This window comes from Natator depressus, chromosome 17 (assembly GCF_965152275.1).
Source record: "Natator depressus isolate rNatDep1 chromosome 17, rNatDep2.hap1, whole genome shotgun sequence".
NCBI lineage: Eukaryota > Metazoa > Chordata > Testudines > Cheloniidae > Natator > Natator depressus.
Window position 1 is genome coordinate 14,465,345 of NC_134250.1, and position 23,141 is coordinate 14,488,485.

At 40.3% G+C, this 23,141-nt stretch overlaps 1 protein-coding gene across 6 annotated transcripts in view; it reads right to left on the minus strand.

Moving 5' to 3' along the window:
* Positions 1-23,141, minus strand: part of AUTS2 (activator of transcription and developmental regulator AUTS2) — a 968,366-nt gene that overhangs the window by 486,571 nt on the left and 458,654 nt on the right. For all 6 annotated transcript variants that reach the window (XM_074974906.1, XM_074974908.1, XM_074974909.1 and 3 more), the window contains one exon: positions 22,023-22,058. In XM_074974906.1, coding sequence (XP_074831007.1) covers positions 22,023-22,058 — 36 coding nt within the window. The remainder of the gene's footprint in view (positions 1-22,022; positions 22,059-23,141) is intronic.

Sequence of the window (23,141 nt, forward strand, 5' to 3'; positions counted from 1 at the left end):
TAACATGAGGAACCAAGGATGTAAATCTATCCACAAAATGTCAAAGTCTTCATTTTTTAAGCCTAACATTTGAAAATAAAAACAAGTACAGTTAATCTTCTGATAGGATTATATCAATGTATTTTACTCAACTGGAAAGAAAGCTCCAACTGGACATATTAGATATCTGCTGTCAAGAAATAATTAACATGGAGTTTCCACTTTGAATAAGAAATACAGGTAGTTGATACCTGTGAGATGATGTGGAATACACTGAAGCTTGAATGGAAAATGACAGATATTTCTCAAACAACTGCAAAATATTTTCCCTATTTTTTAAGTTTCATTTCCATGGAAATTTTTAGACAACCACTAGACTATACCCTTAGAATTATGCTGGTTAGCGCTCAACGTCAATGCTACTCAATAGAACTACAAGTTTTTAGCGTATTTACATGCCTACAAAACCAAAAAACACAAAAAGACGTTCCATACTAGATTTTCATGTGATTCACCCTTTCAGAATATTCGGATCACAAACTCTTCTGGGGAGGGTCTGTCTAATATTACGCGTACAGTGCCTGACACAGTGGAGCTCATGTCTCGGTTGGGGCTACTGTAATGCAAGTAAATTATAAGAACATTAATTATGTGATGGTTATCAACCAATTATTGCTTAGAATAAATAAAATGCAGTATGTATGGAACAGACTGCTGCTTTTTATAGAGGTAAGACATGATTGTGCAAAGACGTACATATGTGCTTAACTGTACATACTGTGAGTCATCCCATTAGAGTCAACGTGTGTCAATCATTGCAGGATTGAGGTCTTATTCACGTGCACTTTTTTGGTTATGTTTTAAATAATAGCCCAGATCTGTATATTCCCTCTGAAAGATCCCAAAATAAAATAACTGGCCATGTCTAGGCTAGAACACAATGGCTGTTCAACAACATGCAGCACTGTTACATAACTGTTTAGAACAAGAAGCAGATATGACCAAATCCAGCTGAAATCCCAAGGGGGATTTTGAGAAAAGATTTGTATTCAGAATGATCACTGAGCTAGTAGTGCCTTGCTCTGGTCTATTCAGCACAGAAACAAGAAGTTTTTATAGGGGATGGGTCTACAATGACTATGCACAATTCGTAACTGGATGAAAATGAGATTGGTTTAAGAAACACAGATTAAATGAGCACCCACACAAACTCTCACATCCAGACATAAAAGTACTGATCTACTGCAAGTATGTAAAACACACAAAACAGCGTTCTTTTCCAGTCCCCCTCCCCCCTTTTAAAGTATAAGAGATGTTTAAAGCAAAATAAATGCTTAATTCCCAAGGAAATGTGAAATCTATGGGATTAGATTCAGTATTACTCTACCAGGAATGCACAAATTCTGTCTCTGTATTGATTAATTCCAGCAGAGCTTGAATTTGCATGTAATTTACAATCACTTCCTTCAACAAATGTCTTCATTTAGTATTATTATGAGTTTGGCATGACAAGATTATTATAAATCATTCTCTATCAGGAAGAATCCCTACAATTTATTTAGATATATTGCAACAGACATGATTGGGTTAGAAGATATAAACATGTTTTATGTAGGCAGTGCTGTCCATTATTCAACGGTGTACTGGTGATACACACAGATGAGGACGATTATTACTTGTATTCCTGTAGTGCTCACGGTAGTGCTAGGCAGTGTCCGAACACACAGGAAGATACAATCCCTGTCCCAAAGAGATTACAATCTAAAATAACTTCCTTGCAAAGCATGCATCCATAATGAAATAAAACCCATTCCTGAAGGTCAAAAAATAGCAACAGCTAGACTCTTTCCAATAAAAGAAAACCACAAAAAAACCTGTACTTTTTTGGGAGTTACTTTTTTTGGTACAAAATACACGCGGGGGAAAAAAAATCTCAAGAATTAAGAGATCCTCGCATACTCTCTGTTAGAGGATTAGAGGATAAATTGACAGGTTTCAACGTAACAGCCGTGTTAGTCTGTATTCACAAAAAGAAAAGGAGGACTTGTGGCACCTTAGAGACTAACACATTTATTTGAGCATAAGCTTTCATGAGCTACAGCTCACTTCATCGGATGCTGAAGTGAGCTGTAGCTCACGAAAGCTTATGCTCAAATAAACTGGTTAGTCTCTAAGGTGCCACAAGTACTCCTTTTCTTTTTAGAGGATAAATTGTGTTTTAAGGAGTGAAATTTGTATTCTAACAGTATACCTTACAGCCCAATGTATCTGAAGGTTTCAGGGCCATCTGAAACTCGTGGATAAAATAGCATTTTATCAGCAGGGAGCCAGCTCTAAGTTCCTGCCCATAAGTAGTGGCAATGTACCACTCAGTGACCTTTACTAGAATCTCTGACGTGAAGGGGAAGAGGAAACCCTGCCAAAATCTCACATAACCAAGACAAAAGGGAGTGCGGGGAAATGACACCCTGCAAGATGGCCAGTTTTGAAAGAGATGCCCTCTGAGTACTCAACACTGGACAGTAATGAAGGGAGGTCAGGTTGCAGATGAGCCAGCCAGATGTGAACACTCCAAACGACAGAACCAAGCTTCATGGATCATGTTGTTGAGCAGTTAGAGCAGAGAACTGAGACAGGACCTGTGTTTTATGGCCCCAGTCCAGGAAAGCAATTAGGCCCATTCAAGTCAATGTGACTACTCATGCTTAAAATTAAGCATGTGCCTAAGTGATTTGCTGGACACAGACCTGTTCTCTGATTCACTGTATGACCTCAGACTTAATTTTTAAATCTCTCTTCCTAAATGTGTCCAGCAGATGAGTAAACCATCACCTTATTTACAGGTGTGTAATAAGAACTAATTAATGTTTGCTTAAGAACTTTTAGATTCTCAGACGAAAGGCACTACTTATGAGTGGAATATGCTATCAACAACCACGGCAAGCTACCAGGTTGTTCAACTGAACAGCAATGTACTGTAAATGCACAACAAATCTTAAGCAAATGTTGAATTCTTCCACATTTAAATTGCAATCTGTAGAGCCTGACAGATACAAAAATATTTGCCCATTTTAAAAGATGTCAACACAAGTATGTCATGCTGTGAAATATTATCTTTAGGGAGTCGTTTTGATAAAACAAATGGCCAATCCTAAAGATTAATGCTTCATCTGATGTACTCATGTTTTTAATCCCACCTACTTCTTCCCATTGGCCCTGGTAACAAATGTTTTCTGAAAAACTACATGGAGCCAGATGGTTAACTATTGAAAATCTATACTAAAAAGATTAACGTTACCCCATGACAGGGATCAGTCATTTGTAGAGATTTTCTAATACAAACGGTGACATTTGTTTATTCAGAATGGCTAGATGAGCCATATTCTGTGGAGAGCCTAATTAGTTCTCAAAGATTTTCAAAACATTGGGACACCAGCTGCTGAGCTGCAGCTGAGCAACTGAAAGAAAATTATAAGCATATACAAATAAACAAGCCTTCAGATACATAGACACCCATATGAAAAGCAGTTCCTAAAATTTCTATAATGCTACCTTTTGATTATTAATGCAATTGTGATGTATGTAAAGATGTCAATACCATAGTAGAGTTAAATAATTGCAAGTGGCCACTGGAAAGATTTCACTGGCAACAGAATTGAATAGCTAGTACAGTGATGGGGATCACTAACACCTACATATAAGACCTGTACACATCCACACACGACTACCTACGTATACTCTTTTTAATGACACTCCTTACTAATGGGAAATCCTATTTTCTGCAATGCCATGCTTTTATGCATACGTTAAATGAGCTGCAATATTGTTGATTCTGATGACAATAACTGAATTTTACTTAAAAGCTTGAAAGCAATTTATGAGCATTAAGGATACGTCTACACAGAAAAGAAAAACTCACGGCTGACCCAAGCCAACCGACTCAGGCTCACAGGGCTCAGGCTGTTTCATTGATGAATCTCCTTTATGACAGATGGGTAAAAGCTCATTTAGCCAAGGCCATCCCAATTCAGCAAAGCACTTATATACATGCTTAACTGTAAGACTGATCTTCAAACCATCCCTGTTCAGCAAAGCAGTGGAAACTAAAGTCCTATTGAGTTGAATTAAGTATGCACTTAAGTGCTTTCTGGAAAATGAATGAACTTAAGCACATGCTTAAAATGGAGCCTATGATTAAGGGCTGGTCTGAAATAGGGCAATAATGAGTCAGAAGGGGAGTCAAAAACTGATTCCTGGAGTGCTGCTCCAATCTCTAACCCACAAGCTCTTCCCACTAACAATGGGAGTTGTGTATGGGTTTATTTTGGGGGGGGAAGAGGGGATAGGAATTTCACTACAGATAAACATGTTCCCTCAAAAGGGGTGGGGTGAATCACAGAGGTTGATCAAAAGGCGAAATATTTCCAATCTTGCCTCAATTTTTTCCCACAAAAAATTTAAAATGTTCCCCTCATTCACATGAAAGCACTGATACTTTTGAGGTTTAAACATATGCTTCTTTTTTTTTTATTTTGGTTTTCAACATCTTAACAATAGGACCCAGTCAAAAATGGTAGGTTTTCAAGTGGAACATATTCACGAAAAGTCTGTTGTTGCCCTGAAGGAATTGGATCATTTTTGGTGAAAACTAGTGTCAACTGCTCTTGAGAATGGTGATAATTCTGCCCTGTAACAATTTTTCAACTATCTGTTGAAACATCAGTCACACACACACACACACAGCGTAAATGGTAAGTTTCCCAAGGCTCTAAACTGGGCTAGTACTTCCCCAACTTACTATTGTACATGGAAAAATGTGACTTGTAAGTTTAGTGAATCAGTTTCACCTCAAGCTCCCTTCAAAGGTTCCCACTACTGTTAGGCTATTGTACCATCTCTATTGCTAAATAATAGACCAGACCAGACCAGCTGGTGTAAACTGGCATAGCTCCATTGAAGCTACATGGATCTGAGGTGATCTACATCAGCTAAACATCTGACCCAAGAACTTGTACTGAATACTTTGTCAGTTGGATTTACACAATGCTCATCTTGCGATTACCATTTTATTTACTGCATGCTCACCTGTCTCTTCAGCAGCCTTTTCCTCCCCACCGCCTCCAACTGTCATTAATTCACTTGCTGCTTTCATGTCCCACTCTTAGATTGTGAGTTCTCTGGGGCAAGGACTGTCTCTGTGTTAACGTGATTCTACAGTGCCATCACCACCTCACTCTTACATAATGTTTTTCATCAGTAAAGCTTAACCCACTTTACAAAGGAGTTCCGTATCATTATCACCATTTTACAAGCGGGGAAACGGAGGCACAGAGCGGGGAAGCGACTTGCCCAAGATCACCCAGCAGGCCAGTGGAAGAATCAAGAACAGAACCCAAATCTCCTAAGTACCAGCCTAGTGATTTATCCTCTAAGCCACACAACCTATTACCCTTTCGTGGCACTGTAACAGAAAATAAATAATACAAAGTAATTTAACCAGATGTGCTTTGCATTTTACTTCTTACTGAGTACTTATCAGCATTTTGTTACACCCTCAACTAAAATGTCTGCATGATCCACAATGCAAGAGAATAATTGATTCCAGCATACCTGTAAAAGTCCACAGGACATAAAAGATGGTTAGTGAAAGTTAAATCCCTTACCTCGGAGAAGCATGATCTTTAAAAGTAGCCTTTTATAAAGAAGCTGATTTTCTAGGACATATCCAAAGTAGCAATTTAGTGCTTTAAATAACCTACATAGCATAAATCATGAAAGCATCTTGGAGAAACTGATTAAAATAGGATACAGTTTGATGCCACAGCAAAAAAAAGCAATCAAAGCAAAGCTCAGAAATAAATTAATATAAAAAGGTTATTTATTGAAAACAGACGAGAAGTAATTTTGTAAGTCAGTTGTGAAATGCTTAAACACACTAATTTAATCTATTTTAGATGCATCAGTCATTAGAGGAGATATTTTACTACTTTCTAGCAAAATGAACATTGTAAGCTGTAAGAGAATTTAACACTCCCTCCCCTGCCAGCATATTCATATTCAAGTCCTAAGCAACATGAAAAGTAAGGACAGAGAATGCCCTCAGGCAGCACCATCAACCCTTTAAGGGGAGCAAACACTTCATATCATTCTCTTCTGACTCCCTCTGGAGGATACCAGAAAAGGGGATGATAAGCTCCACCGAAGAGGTGCCTTCTACCTTCCTTCATCAGAGGAAATGGGTCTTCACAAAGCTGGGCCTTTGAAGTGTGGGGAAAAAGAAGTGGGGAAGGAAGGTAGAGGAATATAGGTGGAATCTTTGCGGGAAACCCAGCTCAAAAGAACGCTTATTGTCCATTACATGAATATGCAGCTATAATCAACACAACACATAGGAACCCATTCCAAGAGGCTTATGGAAAGAACCCGGAAGAATGTTAGGAAACAAGCCTCCCATCAGCAAAACGATAGGAATATCAAACCCAAGTAAAACAACCAATGTAATTTTCCAAGATGATGAAAAATAAAATGGCAGCTTGTGATGCTGCTCTTTATTTTCCTCCTCTTTTTCTACATGTTGTAACAGGGATGAGCTCCCGCCTTCACCCTTACCTTCCCATATAAAGCCAAACGAATGTTTTCAAGTAGTTGGACAAAGAATGAGAACATTACTATTCTTGTTCCAGGCACTTGGACTGCACACAGGAAAAAGACGACCACATGAAAGGATGCAAGATGGAGAAATCAGTGCAGAAGAAATTCACAGCAAAAGACACAGAAGGCCATAGCAAACAGGCCAAGAAATGAATGGCAGAAGTATAAGGAGGACAATGACAGAGGACTAAGCAACTGAGGACATTAAGGAATAAAAAAGTCCCTATGTTTAAGTACATGAGCAGTCCCATTGATTTCACATGATTCAAATGAGTCATGCCCTTGATTAAAATCCTAAAGTAACTGCAACAGTTTACTTCATATCGACTTTCTTAGCACCTAAGAAAGAATGTACTACTAGAAAGAATCTACTCCCCATCACAACATGGGGAGTAGATGGCCAGCCCTCAGTGGAGAAAGAGGTGGTTAGGGACTATTTAGAAAAGCTGGACGTGCACAAGTCCATGGGGCCAGACGAGTTGCATCCGAGAGTGCTAAAGGAATTGGCAGATGTGATTGCAGAGCCATTGGCCATTATCTTTGAAAACTCGTGGCGAACGGGGGAAGTCCCAGATGACTGGAAAAAGGCTAATGTAGTGCCAATCTTTAAAAAAGGGAAGAAGGAGGATCCTGGGAACTACAGACCAGTCAGCCTCACCTCAGTCCCCGGAAAAATCATGGAGCAGGTCCTCAAGGAATCAATCCTGAAGCACTTACACGAGAGGAAAGTGATCAGGAACAGTCAGCATGGATTCACCAAGGGTAGGTCATGCCTGACTAATCTAATCGTCTTCTATGATGAGATTACTGATTCTGTGGATGAAGGGAAAGCAGTGGATGTATTGTTTCTTGACTTTAGCAAAGCTTTTGACACGGTCTCCCACAGTATTCTTGTCAGCAAGTTAAAGTAGTATGGGCTGGATGAATGCACTATAAGGTGGGTAGAAAGTTGGCTAGATTGTCGGGCTCAACGGGTAGTGATCAATGGCTCCATGTTTAGTTGGCAGCCGGTGTCAAGTGGAGTGCCCCAGGGGTCGGTCCTGGGGCCGGTTTTGTTCAATATCTTCATAAATGATCTGGAGGATGGTGTGGATTGCACTCTCAGCAAATTTGCGGATGATACTAAACTGGGAGGAGTGGTAGATACGCTGGAGGGCAGGGATAGGATACAGAGAGACCTAGACAAATTGGAGGATTGGGCCAAAAGAAACATGATGAGGTTCAATAAGGATAAGTGCAGGGTCCTGCACTTAGGACGGAAGAACCCAATGAACCGCTACAGACTAGGGACCGAATGGCTAGGCAGCAGTTCTGCGGAAAAGGACCTAGGGGTTACTGTGGACGAGAAGCTGGATATGAGTGAGCAGTGTGCCCTTGTTGCCAAGAAGGCCAATGGCATTTTGGGATGTATAAGTAGGGGCCTAGAGAGCAGATCGAGGGACGTGATCGTTCCCCTCTATTCGACATTGGTGAGGCCTCATCTGGAGTACTGTGTCCAGTTTTGGGCCCCACACTACAAGAAGGATGTGGATAAATTGGAGAGAGTCCAGCGAAGGGCAACAAAAATGATTAGGGGTCTGGAACACATGACTTATGAGGAGAGGCTGAGGGAACTGGGAATGTTTAGTCTACGGAAGAGAAGAATGAGGGGGGATTTGATAGCTGCTTTCATCTACCTGAAAGGGGGTTCCAGAGAGGATGGTTCTAGACTATTCTCAGTGGTAGAAGAGGACAGGACAAGGAGTAATGGTCTCAAGTTGCAGTGGGGGAGGTTTAGGTTGGATATTAGGAAAAACTTTTTCACTAGGAGGGTGGTGAAACACTGGAATGCGTTACCCAGGGAGGTGGTAGAATCTCCTTCCTTGGAAGTTTTTAAGGTCAGGCTTGACAAAGCCCAGGCTGGAATGATTTGATTGGGGATTGGTCCTGCTTTGAGCAGGGGGTTGGACTAGATGACCTCCTGAGGTCCCTTCCAACCCTGATATTCTATGATTCTATGAATGTACAGATTGTTAGGACTGACTGCGCTCTCATGGAAATCTATAATAAAATGCCCACTGACTTCATCAGGTTTGGATCCCTTCAACTGGAACCTGAAAAGGAGTTTGGAAGACAAAATCTGGTGATCAGATGGAACTAAACTGTCCTCCTTATATTAATGATAAGGTTGGCTTTTTCTTTCTTGGTTCTATAAAACATGGGTAGTTTAAGCAATTAGAACGGAACACGTCAACTAAAAGGGGGAAATAACCAGCAAACTTTCGGGAACTGCTGAGCAACTGATTGAGTCTAGGGATCAAGGAAAAGGAATAGTAAGTAAAGGGGCAGGTACAGTGGCTCTGTGTAATCCCCCGATCATCACACTGAGAGGCTGCTTCTCTAGGTGGTATATGGTACCATCTGATACTACCCCCTGTGTGGCTGGCTCTCAAAGTATGCATGGGGGAAGGTTACTCTTTGCCTTAGTTCTGATTTGAAGAGCAATTTTTTTTATATAGCAGATTTAAATTTTTAACAGGTTGGGAAGGAGATAGAGAGAGAGTGGGGACTGAGAAGGATGGCTAAATAAATACAGGTATTCATAAGCAATGGGCTGTAAGAATGGAGAGGAGGTGGTTCAAGGGGCCAGGAGAAGGAGAAGGGAGAGACAGCTAGTGTAGGAGTAATATTAGTGCTACAACAGGCTCAACTCTGGAGTGAGAACTCTTACTTTCGTTCCCCCTCTCTCCAAGCTAAGCATTGCCCTGCACTGAATGGCTTTTGGATTCCCCGCTACAAGGTACTCTGGGGAAAGAGATTGATTTGGCTGAAATTTGACAGGCACAGGTGGCATTCACCAGCTGCAAGTAATTTAGCTCCTGTTGGCACTGCAGCGGTTCTTGGACTTTTCACAGTTTGTGTTCAGTGGAGAAGAGGGGATAGGGAAAGAGAAAACAAGACCTGGGTGGTGTTTAATAGCATCCCCAGGCTTCACGGCTGGCTCCTTCATGCTGGCAACCCCAACAACACTGCAGTAGACTCCTTCAGAAGGTGCCCGAATATTAATGTGCCAGCATTGGGTTCAGGCTTGTTTATGCTTCCGGTCTGTACTGTAAAAGTGAATTGCCATTGATGCAGCTGCCACTTGTGGAAACAATCCTGCATGCCAGATGTTGACTTTTGGGGGGAGAATGGGTGGAAATTGCCACCAACTGTAAGTGATTTTTCTGCAGATGGACCTGCAGCAGCACTTTCACACCTTTCAAAGTGTCCCACAAGCACTTTTATTTCTTTTCCAGCTTCTGCCTCGCCAATTTTTCAAGCTCAGATTCTGTGTACTGGACAGAGTTGGGGAGCTGGTGCTGCAGTTGCCGGAAGATTTTTGTTGATTTTTGTTGCGTCATAAGCGTGTGAATTCTTGTAATGCCCAAAGGAGGGTTTCCACAGACAGGGGAAGGAATAGGCTGCAACTGGTTTAATATTATTACATTGGCTTCAGATCCAGGTGTCTGAACTCAGCCATCTCGAGGAGCCTCACGGTAGAAAGAAAAATGCTATGTACTGAATATGGTCTCTCTCTCTCCCTTCTGTTTCTTATGGTGCTGTGCTGTGATTTTTATAATTTTTTTTTCAAAACGGAGAAAAAGGACAGAAGTGGAACTTCTAAAAAAGGGTTCTTCTGAAAGCACTTGGTAAAAAAAAGTTGTGGTCTGCGGCTTCAATTCCTCTCCTCTCCTCTCCCTTCCCTTCCTAGCTCTTCCAATTGCTTAGCAAGGAAGTCCTTAAGTGTCACTTGGAAAATCGTTCCTCGAAACTCAATCCAGACTCCCTCTCTCTCTCTCTCTCTGATGAGCTCGACGGTCCAGCCTTCCGCTTGCAAAGCTTCCAGCTGGCTCCAGGCAAGAGCGTGATATCGTGACCCCATTCTGAACACAAACTTTACATTCTGCAACCATTGTGGCTCCCATTTATGCACATGCTACAGCAGTCATAAATATTCCCTTGGCTCATCTTTCATCACAATCCCTTATGGGCACAGACTCATTGGCAATGATGAGCAAACCTACTATGCAAATTGAGCTAGTACATGATCTTTCAATATGCAAGGTGTCTGCTTGGGCTGCAAAGCTCTCCGCAGCTTCTAACACAAACCGATAATATAAATCATAATGTGGATTGAAACAGTTATATTATAGTAGCATCCAGAGGCTCATTGGTCTATGCACTGCACAAACACACAGGAAGGCACAGTCCTTGCCTTAAAGAGCTTAATACTGCAGATGGTTAAATTTTGTTCCTGGACAAAGTGGCTGAATTTCATGACAACTTCTAAATAAATTACTTTCCCTTTATTTGCAAATACAGGCGAATTAATGATTTTTCCCCTAATACAATTATCACAATAGCACTCCACACCAATCCCACCACGACTTGTTCATCTCTAATTAATACCAAAAGCAAAACAGAAGACGCCCGATAAATGCAGTGAGGAAGTCTTCTAGCTCTGCAGCAAATGGTCTGCATTTCTTTGCAATGTTTTTGGGACATGTAACAGTAGAACTTCCCAATGGCCACTATTACAGGCATCACATTGCACTGCTCAAAGGCTATTGAACCAGTAGTGTTAATCTTAACTGAGGGGTTCAGCCACATCTCTGTGGAAGAGGAGTTAGGCACGTGCATGGAGAAGAGTTAGCAAGAGATGAATAAGCTCCCAACCACAGTTGAATGTATCTTAACCCTTGGGTACAGTTAAGAAAACATTTGCTCTGCTTCTGTGTTTTACACATTGGCCATTGTCAAAACAAAAGCCTTAAAGAAAACACTTCACTTCTCAGTGGGCTGATAATAGTAATAACCTAATAATATTTTCCTTACGGACAAAGTACCTCCAAATATTTATGAAGAATCATCACAGAATGCAATGCAGCATTACAAGCTTTCATCTAATTACTTCCACTGAGACAAACACACGAATCCCGCGCTTCTCCCTCTTCCAAAGCACAGAATCTCAGAGCTCCAAGCCTTCAGAAACCCTCCTCTGATGGACACTTTTACTTCAGGAAATGACATGGTGACATAGGTAAAAGGTGATTTAGATAGACCGCTGTGTCACAAATTGTCAGGATCTGATTTAGAGACCTTGCCTTTGTCAAGAAAGACAGTTGGGTGTCTGCTTTAAAGAAGTACTGGGAATATTTTCATCAAAGGTCTGAATTGAAAAACAGTGGGAGGTAAATATCTGAGATGTTGCCAAGGAAGACCGCTATATCCGTGCAATTACCATTAACAGGGGACAGCAGTGGTTCAATGAAGTAATTCAATCTGGTGTCCTACATTTTATCAGGCAGCAATTTTGAGCTCTGACATAAAAGGCTGAGAAAGAGGATTGAACTCTCTTCTATGCAATTTGGGCTTAATTCTTGCAATCAGGAGATGCTTTTTCCTCTTAAGGTCCAATCTTACCATCCTTCAGCGTGAAACAAAGGAGGAATGTTTGCTCCAGCACTAATTTTTGAGAAAAATAAATTAAACAAATTGTGCCTATTTTCAAGGTTCTTTAATTCTATTTGCTTCCAATCGGGCAAAGGTGTGTTTTAAATCAAGGCAGACAGAAAGATCTCAACGAAGACCCTTCCGTAGTGCTGCATGGAGATCAGGCAAGCTGCTCACGCAGGTAGTAACAGGAGTTGTGTGCCTAATTTCCACCAAACCAAATTACTCCTAACGTAACCCTGGCACAGGCTAGTAAGAACAGGGCTTTGTTCACTAAGTCACACCAGCAACATGTCTGTATTTGCAGGTTTGGCAGGAAAGTGAGTGTTCTGGCTGATGTGGCCTAAATAAATATACTCAATCAAAATATGAGAGCAAGAGAAACAAAATATATTTATCTAGAAAAAGGCAAAACCAAACCACCAGTTTTGTTCATGTCCCAAACATTTGTCATACTGCATCTCATGGCTTTGGTTTTGTTCATATAAATACAGATCAGGTACAAACTCTGTGCAGCACCACATTCCTCATTAGAGGCTTTTCTGCTGTTTTTTCTCCTGGTAGTCCCTAGCTAGGGCTGAATTGTTGGTAATATTGACTCTTGGGGTCACCAGATTTGTTCTGTGGGTGTCAAATTCATCCCTATACAGAAGGCTAGTGTAATACCATGTACCATTTAAGTGGTGCAAAGGCCTAGTTCTTGTGGCTCTCTGGATAGGGATGAATTTTCTATTTGTTCTATTGTCTATTAGTTCTAATGTCTGAACCTCAGCAGTGCAGATGCAAGGAACCACGCTCACAAACCTGTCTCAGGGAAATTATTTGCCTTTGTCTTTCTAAGACATTTTTTATTGATGCACTCTTTGGAATAATACCAAACTTTTGCACAGAATAGTGTGCCACTCAGCTATTCTCAAAAATACAGTCCATGTATAAGCTACAGCAAAAAGGACACAGAAGCCTGAAAAATCTCTATGGTTGTTCGTTTAGGGAAAAATATGAAACGTTTGTTTTGATGCCCCCCCCCTTCCATCACCACAGCAGAGAATCTCCCCTAATTAATATAGGATTGAGAAGAATAAAGTGATCTAACGCTGCTCTACTCACTTGGGTAGCTAAAAAATCCTCATAGATCTTACATCCCAAGTATGAAGAGCAGGACATCACCCCTGGTTTGTGTGTGGTGCAGTTGACAACCTTTTAAAGATGATGTTAAAGAGCCATTAAAACCATGCCTATCATTGAAGTGGTCTCTTCTTTGGGATTACACAGTCCTTTCCTATCCCTGAAATAGTAGTGAGTCGTCCCAAGAGACCCAATACTGCTTTCCACCAAAACATTAAATGCACAATACATACACAGAGCGCTTCTGAGCATTCAGTTTTAATGATTTGAAACTGAGACCCTAGGAGGAAGAAAGCTTTGTATATGACAGCTTAACTGCTTGCAATCAAACTAATTTGCAGCACGATGACCTGAAATGAGTTTAAAAGCACCATAATGTATGTTTAGCAATCAGTGAAGCAATTCTTTATTATTCAGCTTCACGTTTGCAATTTGTGTCACATGTTATAAAAAGGAGGGAGGGGAGAGAAAAAGAAAGAAAACACAAAATAGTAATTCTTTTTGCTTCACAGGAGCTGATGAGCCAAGAATATACTTATTCCAGGCTGATGCAAAATAATAATAAAAAATAAGCTACATTGTAACACAGTGAGTTTGACAGACTCCTTCTAGAACGACAGCAAATCTCACCCTGTCTGCTCTTGAATAAACCTTGTCATCTTTAGAAGTGGAAAGTGACAAAAATCATGTTTAATTATTTAACAAAATGAATTTTGATTTCTTTTTAAAAAACAGGTTTGGATAAAGATTGATTAAGAGGCTGTGCAATTCAGGGAAGTTTACTCAGAAGCTCATAGAAAAGGTGAATGAATTATGAGAACAGGAAAGCAATTATGCCCTGCTAAGGTTCTGACAATTGCTAATGCAGCCCTCTACTCATCACTGGCAACAAACGGAGGAACGCTTTGTTCTCAGGAAGGCCATGTAGTCTAGTTCATCACTTCCCAATCAGTGAGCCACGACCCATTTTTGGGCCACCCTTTAAGTGACTCAAATGAACACCCAGGGGGGTGTGGGGAGGGGGAGTTCCAGTGTAGTTCATCATATCAGTGGGATATGTGTTGGTTACATTTGTGAGAAGCAGGGGTCCGCCAGTGGAAAACCACTGATTCAACAGGCTGAAGGTTGATCTGGGAGTCAGGAACGTCTATTTTCTGACCTCCGTTCTGCTTATGTGGGTACGTCACTTGAATTCTGTCTCAGTTTCCTTTTAGTTAAGATGTGGACAATATTTGCTTATCTATTTCATAGAGAGGTTTGTGAGGATAGATATTCATAGAGTGGCTCTTTGAATACAATGTAATATTTTCACAACAGTAATTCACGGCATGGCGGGTTCTGTGAAGCTTGAGGTAGCATCTTTGAGAAGGATTGCTACATCATTTCTGTTCATAATAGATCTGAGGGAAGGAGGTTAGCCCCTGTGAAATGGTCAAATTTCAACTGAATAATTCCATTCTGCCTACCTAAATATTCCACTCATTTCAACTAGATACTTTATACTTCACTTTACACCCCAAAAGAACTGTGGAGTTTTGCTCATGAAAAATAACAGTTTGTGTTCCACTTACAATCATCATCATTATTAATCGGATTTGCTTGCCTTTGGTGTCCTATTTGCTTTGATGGTCATATTATCTCTAATATACCCCCTCCCTCTAATTCTTTGAATGAAGCTATGCTGGGGACAACACCGAAGTTTACAAGAATTAAAATTAAGTGACCCGGGGTAGATGTTATTGCATGTCATGTATCTATTTGGTAATGGTGCTGTATCACTTACACCACCTGTTTCAAATGCACTGCATTTTCAGTGGCTTCTGGAAAATAAAAGGTAACATCTAAAAGATTTCAAATAAATAAAAACCATCACAACTATCTGGTTTCAGAGCTCAATTCTAAATTTGCTGTATTACTATTTACAAACCCTAACAGAAAACCATCACCCTCAGAGAGATTTCTATTGGGAATTTTGTTCATTATTCTTGCACCTGAAAATATAACTAGAAGATTTACAATGTAGGTTGCTAGCTTTTTCTTCTGTAAAGAACAGTGTACTAGGTCCCAGAACAGGCGGGTGGGGAAGGACCCAAAACAAATTAACAAAAGATTATGTCATCTGAAGAAGGCCTTAGGGAAGAAGTCTCTACAAAAGTTCATAAGGCCCCTACCTCAGAGCCATGCTTCTAAACTCTCAAACTGAGTCAGCAAAACAAAGTCTCTGGACCCTGGTCCAGCTAGTCACCTGAGAGAGAAAGAAACTGCAACACGTGGCTGCCCACCTGTAATGAAATCTGTTCATTCCCCTATTCAATTTCCTCCTCCTGTTTATTCAGGCCAGCCCAGGGCAGAATAGGGAGCCTCCTTGATTACCGCCAGGAGATTTTGGTTGTGAGCTCTCATATGTCTCTTAAAGGAATAGTATATTCCTTCCCAAATGGGCACACGGAGATTTAAAATAGGGCTGAAATGCAGTACAGTACATATCCTTTGAAATTACACCAAGCTGATTATTGTGAGAAAGTTGGAGATCATTCATTAGCCTGCTAAGTAAATTAGAATTTGTTAAGACTGATTTATATTGCCAAACACAGGGTAACAGGAGTTGTCTTTTCAACTGTGTTTGTAGAGGACATGACAGTTTATTGAGTGTGGTGCATCAAAACAGCCAGTCGCTTCGCTGCTTTTGTAAAAATCCATTGTATTTTCAAATGGACAAACCTTTTTACACGAGCAAAACACATCTAAACATTTGGCTTCTCAAGTCAAGCACTGCAGATAACAGTTAAAGTGTCTCGAACTAGCTGCAACACCAATAACTTTTGTTTACTGCCATCACTGACTACAGGGAAAATGTGACACTCGGCATGAAAAGAGTACATTCCTTCCATAACAAGCACTGGTTGTTTCAAATGATGCTTTGGGTATCCACGCCACACATTTCCTACCCTATTGAAATGAAGTGCCTTATTTACACTCCTAGAGAAGTGTTCTTAACACTCTCCGGTTAGTTGATGAAACCTGACCACCACAAGGAATGAAATAGAAGAAAAGCTCTACTTCAGAGGCTCTCAACCTTTCCAGACTACTGCACCAGGAGTCTGATTTGTCTTGCATACCCCAAAGTTTCACCTCACTTAAATATTTGCTTACAAAATCAGACAAAAATACAGAAGTGTCACAGCACACTATTACTGAAAAATAGCCTACGTCCTTATTTCTACCATATAATTATAAAATAAATCAATTAGAATATTATATTTACATTTCAGTATATAGTATATAAGGCAATATAAACAAGACATTGTCTGTATGAAATTTTAGTTTGTACTGACTTATGTAGCCTGTTGTAGAACTAGGCAAATATCTAGATGAGTTGATGTACCCCCTACAAGACCTCTGTACCTCCAGAGGTACACAGACCTCTAGTTGAGGACCACCGCTCTACTTAAGATCGTTCAGATTCAAATACAAATACACAGTGAATGGAGGAAAAAATATTGGTTACACGCTCAGTGTCTAAAATAGGAGTGTACAAACTTGGAGTAGACTTTGGTGTACCCAAGTCCACATTAGGGTTGGAGCCCTTCAGGATTGTCCTGGAGTCTCCAGGAATTAAAGACTGTCATGTGATGAAACCTCCAGGAATATGTCCAACCAAAATTGGCAACCCTAGTCCACATTTCTCCTCTAGCCTATGACTTGGCATGTATTCCTGCAATGCATGGAAAGGTAGATGAGATTAATTCCTTTTAGCTAGTTGCATGGATTCTTCTGTGGTCACTACCCTACATGGTTGGCTGTTCACGTGCTCTTCATGGGATGGATTTCTGGAGCACTGTGCGAGGAAATGAAACATTGTACAACATGGTGTCCCAGTGGCATGTCATAATTATGCAAACATCTGCTGAACCGCGTTACCAGCCTCGGGGCAAATCAGAGATTTTTTTTTCTTTAAATGTGGGGGTGAAACACACATTTTTCTTGAGTAGATAACAAAGGTCAAAGCCAACCAGCTGCTTTTTCTTTTATTTTTTCCTTTTTATTTTAAAATGCCCCAGTTGTTTTACATGATAGTTCCCTTCGTCTCCATGTCCTGCACCCAAAAATGTTACTTTGGCTACCAGTCAGTATCCAATCTCAAACCCCACCAACCATTGTGTGTATGGAGAAAAACTGAAATCCTAGTAGAAAATAAACCAAAGCATACATAAATAAATAAAAATAAGACAAACCCTGAGTATGAAATCACAAATATGCTACAAACCACTTCAGTAAGAGAAAGGACTAACTATGCTCATCAGGAATTAACACAAGCTGATGAATCAGGTAATTTCTAACAATCTTGGGATATGTTTTGCTCTTTAGAAAAAAAAACTATTCAATAATTTAGATTCTGATGTCTGTTTTATTTTCTTACAAACAGCAAAACCTGCTCCAATTCTCTAATGTGGGTTTGGTTTCATGAGATTTATGATGCTAAAATGGAAGAAGTCAAGCTGCCAAAATCCTTTCTTGTACTCAAAGGAGAGAAAAAAGCAAAACTGTTATTCAAATCCCAATTATGCACGTCTCAACCTCTGATATAGAAATCAGGGACACTAAAAAAATCTTACATACTCTAACTGGTTTTGAAATCTAAAAAGGTTTTGAGAAGAAACTGCAAATTAGGATGGCCCTGTCTTATTTTAGAAAAGCAGCTTTGTTTTGCTGGGGCATGGTATCAGCTTCAGAGTATTACCTTAAACAAGCAGTGCTACCAGCAAGGTTCTATGGGTAACAAAGGGACCAAACAGCCATTTTTGCTGTTCTGCATGTTGCAGACAAGCACGAGAGATATAGGAACCACCAGATCAGAACATATGCCCCCACTGGTGCTTTACAAGACATGCTTGATCTTGATGTGTAGACGAACCATGTTAGCATTTTGTACCACGGAAGTGCTAAGAAACACTAGGCCAAATACATAGTCATAAACACGCTATTTATTCAGGCAAAACTCCCAGTGACCTCAGTGAAGAATGGATTTGCCTCATTGCTACCGTATTGCATAGGGACTACATAGACAATAATGCAGGTAGAATTTTGGCTGTTCACTAGAGGACACATTCAGCTGAAGACATTCAGAATGGAAAAGAAGATTGCTCTTCTTGCTGGTAATGAAAAGGCAGACTAGTCCAATATACATTCAATTTACATGAGACATGAGGTAATACCTTTTATGGACCAACTTCTGTTGGTGAGAGAGACAAGCTTTCAAGCTACCCGGAGTTCTTCTGATCTGAAGAAGAGCTCTGGGCAGCTCAAAATCTTGTCTCTCTCACCAGCAGAAGTTGGTCCAATAAAAGATATTATCTAACCCACTCTGCCTCTCTAATATCCTGGGACCGACATGGTTACAACTACACAGCATAATTCAATTTACATGTCAACAGTATTAGGATATAGATTCCAGATAGTCTACAACTCTAATTATAGGGAGAATAGTAGCTCCTGTGTGAGTGTGCATCTGATGAATGAGCACATATATTAAGGGTAAGCATTCACCAAAGCTCCCAAAAGGTGAAACTGCTCTGGGGTTTTCCTTTCCTATTTTGTCTAGTTTAAGCATCCACTCCAATAGGTTCGATCCAAAAACTATATTTGCATATGTTCTCGTCTATGAACTTCCATTTAAACCTGATGCATTTTAATCACTTTAAAAAGCAACAGAACTAAAGAGAGATGAAAGAGCCTTGCTACTCAAAGCCAAGGAGTGACCAACAAGGAGGTACAAGTTATGGAGCACCCAGACTTTCAAAAAGGGAACTCAAGGAGGACAGAAAAGATAGCAACGTTTCATAAGCGTGGGCATGCCTGTTATGTCATCTGAGTTGCCTGTTGATTTCACAACAGATGCAGCAATCAACACCTCAGCTTGCTTTCCTAAAAAGGGTGTGGATCGAGTGCCTGGTACACTTGGAGGGTGACTTTCCTCAGCAATGAAAACAGAAGGATGCTTGTGGGTTGAAGGGGTACCACAGTCAACTGTTAGCGAAGAGGAAGGGGGAGGCAGAGGCAGCAACAGGGCCGGATGATTAAAATACTGAGCTAGAAAGAAAGAAAGATTTTGTTACTTCTTAATTTACCAGCAAATCTTTGCTGCTTTATCCCTACCTCAAAGCTCACTCAGTTCTGCAGGAGATCTGCTTCCATCTGGCTTTCCAAGTTAGGTGTCAGAACTGGGTGGATGATGAAGCTAAAACTATCAGCTCATTTTCACTTACCGGATAGATGTTTCTTCTGGTGTGGCATGGGGCTTTCTGTAACATTGTAGTACAACATATACCAAACCACAATGCTTCTGAAGGTAAAGGGCCTTTATTATTGACTGATCTCAAAGCCCATGTTGTTTTAATTGAGACTCTACTCTAAGAGACATGGTTCTGACAGTCTGGATTCAAGCTAAAGCAATAAGATAGCCAGGCTCTTGCTGGTTAAAGGCTTTGTAAAAACATCAATTCAAGTTCATATTCTTTTGCATTTTGATAATACAATCATTGCATTTATCAGAAACACATGCCACGTTGGTCATTTCGGAGCATTTTTCTCATTGTCTGGTACTGCTGAGCACATCTGGGTTATATTTGCCACATGTAAGTTAATAATGTTATGGGCTTTTAAAAAAAATTAGCAAAATAATCCTAAAAACAACTCTTTCCAAAATAAAGGGGGGGGGGTGAACCTTCAAGTTTCATCCAAAATTGTTTAAGTGTAAAAATTACTTTACCAGGATAGCTACACTACAGCACTAACTATTGGTGGTATAGGAAGAAAAAGCAAAATATCACTGAGACTACACACAGTTAAGCACAACACACTACTGAAACTTAAGCGGTTCTGCCCCCACCCCAAGCCCATCTCAAACAGCAGCATTAAAAATGTGGATGTGTTGGCACTAGAAGAACTCAAAACCGTGTGTGTGTGTGTGTGTGTGTGTGTGTGTGTGTGTGTGTGTGTGTGTGTGTGTGTGTGTGTGTGTGTGTGTGTCACTCTTAACTTTGGAGAATTGGAAACTTTAAAGCTTTTGGATGAAGCACAGGGGATGCTGACACCCTCCAGATTTTCACTATAGTGGACCAACCCACATACAGCATGGTGTAAAAGGATAGCAGATGGCTTTTCTTCTGTTCGCTCTGCTTCCTAAATATTAAGCTGAACGTGTGCTCTCACATCCATGCATATTCAGCTCCCACAATAAGGAGACGAGGCTTTAAAAATTAACAACCCTCTTGTTCTCAGACTGCATCTAACCCATTCCAGAGCATATCTGTACTCCTCTTCATAACAGGTAAAAAATAAGTGTTCAGTCACAAAGGACGGCATTTACGCTAGACTATGGAAAGAGACTCAAGTTTTAGCCTTTATACGAGATAATTCTAAAGATGTTGCAGAGATTCCTCCCCCACTCCAAATATGCATGATACATAATGGGGTAGGCTAAAGGAATGAAACAGCTTTTGCTGTTTCTTCTCATCTTAAAGTGATTTCGATTTTGCTACAGTAATGGGAACTACCACCAACCTTCTTCAACTGATAATGCTCTCTTCATACCACTGGCAGAAGTGTTAACATTCACTTTACGCTGAAGTCCGACTTAAATCCAGCATGACATGGCAAGCCTCCAAATGCTAACCAATTTTTGTGCTTGCATTTTACCCGTTACATGTGAGGTCATTTGCTATCCAGTTTAGTCTCGTACCTTTCTATGTGGGATCACAGACCCTACAGAAAGTAACTAATTTCACCATGTACTAATGAAAGAACATTGCTCTCTGGGAATTTGGACAGAAATACTTTAAAGTTTTTTCATCATGGACTCTGTACAGTTTTCTTTCCCCCTGTGTTTGATGAAAGGATGGGAGCAGTTTCTGATTACACTATTAACTATACACAGCACATGCTGTGGGAAAAGTCTAATTGCATTTCCCCCCACCTGTTTTCAGAAATATGTAATGATCTATTTCCTCTACAGATATTAAAAAGGCAGAAACACGCCCTGCTTGGGGAATATATCGTAAATTACACTGAAAAGAGGAGTAACCACGTTCAATATAAAAATACCGGAGAAAGACAAACTGTCCACTGGATTCAATGGTGACAGAATAAGTCTTAACAGTAAACAAAATAAAAAAAAATCACACTTTGTGATAATAGATTAGATAGATTGATCAATCTTGTGCCTCATTCTCTTTTCACAATGTAAAAGTAGCATAATTCTACTGGAGTCAAAGGAGTGCCACCAGTGTCTTGCTAAAACGTATACTCTAGTTTAACCTCTGGTTATGGGTCTCTGTGTAGAAATCACTGCTTGACATTCAGTTGCTTATATTATGCAGGGAACCAAAGTCGAAATAGATCATCATAATGGGTCCATCTGGGTTTAGAATCTGAGTCTATAAAAGAAATTGGAGTGAGGAAGAATCAAGACCCTTGAATCTCATATCAGAACTATGTAAACTGAGGCATAGGATTGTGTTTCATACTGCTTGTTACTATCAGACAAATTAAATATAGTGGTAATTTATATACTAATTAACCTGACAAGGTCAATTCATAAAACTATTGTCCAACGGGTCTGGAATTTTAGCTATAATTGATTACCTACAACAGGAAAAGAAGATGATCAGTAAATCTATGAGGCAGACTAAGGTTGGTTATTTATGCTTGTTTCAACATAATAAAGAACTCTCTTTTCAGGAGTAATGTTAAGCTGTTCAGAGGCACATGTGTGGAAGTTGAAATACACTTACAAAGTAGCCTGTTCCCAAGCTGGAAGGAGCTGAGCTCTGCAATAAAACACAAAGACAAAATGGAAAGTCAGTGATGGTTTTTAACACGTTCCAATCCACATAGCTCATTACCAGCCCTTTCCAAGCTTTTCATCACTACATCACAGCACCAATGGCTGCCCCTTGTCATCTGCTACTGAAACAAACACAGTGATGCTTAATTTTTCCCTTTACATCTCTCAACGACTCTGAGATGGTAACGTGCTATTTACTGAATTCCAAGCTTCCATGGTGGACATAATTGCCAATTTATTTGACAGGCAGCTGCGTAATGAATTAATGATGGCATTTCGCCCTGCAATGAGACTAAACAGACACTCATCAACCAGCCTCCCTGACATTCAATACCCTGGACTCCAGCTACCCAGCTTTGTGGCCACAAAGGGGCAGGTGGGAGGAGGAAAAAAGATACCATAGACTGACTTCAAAATAAAAAGCCCGGTGGATTTGGATGACTTTTTCAGTGTATGACCTGTTTGCCAATTTATTCACGGAAGGCCCTGGTTAGTGCACACACTGCTTTTTTAAAATGAGACATTTTGTAAACATAATTAGAAGACTGAAATGTAAAGAACACGTGAGCACAGAGAAGCAGCTACAGTCAATGTCCCATTTCCCAGACATATAGTCACGAGAATTTCCAATTTAGGCTTCCATATTTTTGACAACCCAAGGATTTTAGAAGAAAAATAAACAAACCAAAGTATAAAAGAGACTTTAAAACTCAAACCTCTAAAACAACAACCACCAACAAAGGAATCAGGTTTAAAATTTGTATAAAATAGTGTCATAAAATTCCGGTTTAAGGTGGGGGCATGACTGTAATCTCTATATTCACAGGAATTAGGGAAACCTAAGCACTTCAGTCACAATCCAGGCCACTGTCTATTACAGGGGCAGCCAAACTTACTCAGCCTCTGAGCCGCATATGACAGTCTTCAGAATTTGGAGAGCCAGGGCTCAGCAGATTCCTGACAGGTGTACCCTGCAAGGCTGTAGCCATGAGAAGAACCCACTATCCCACCACCCCACTGCAAGGCAGAGGTCCCAAATTCCCCCTGCCTGTCTGGTAGATAGAGA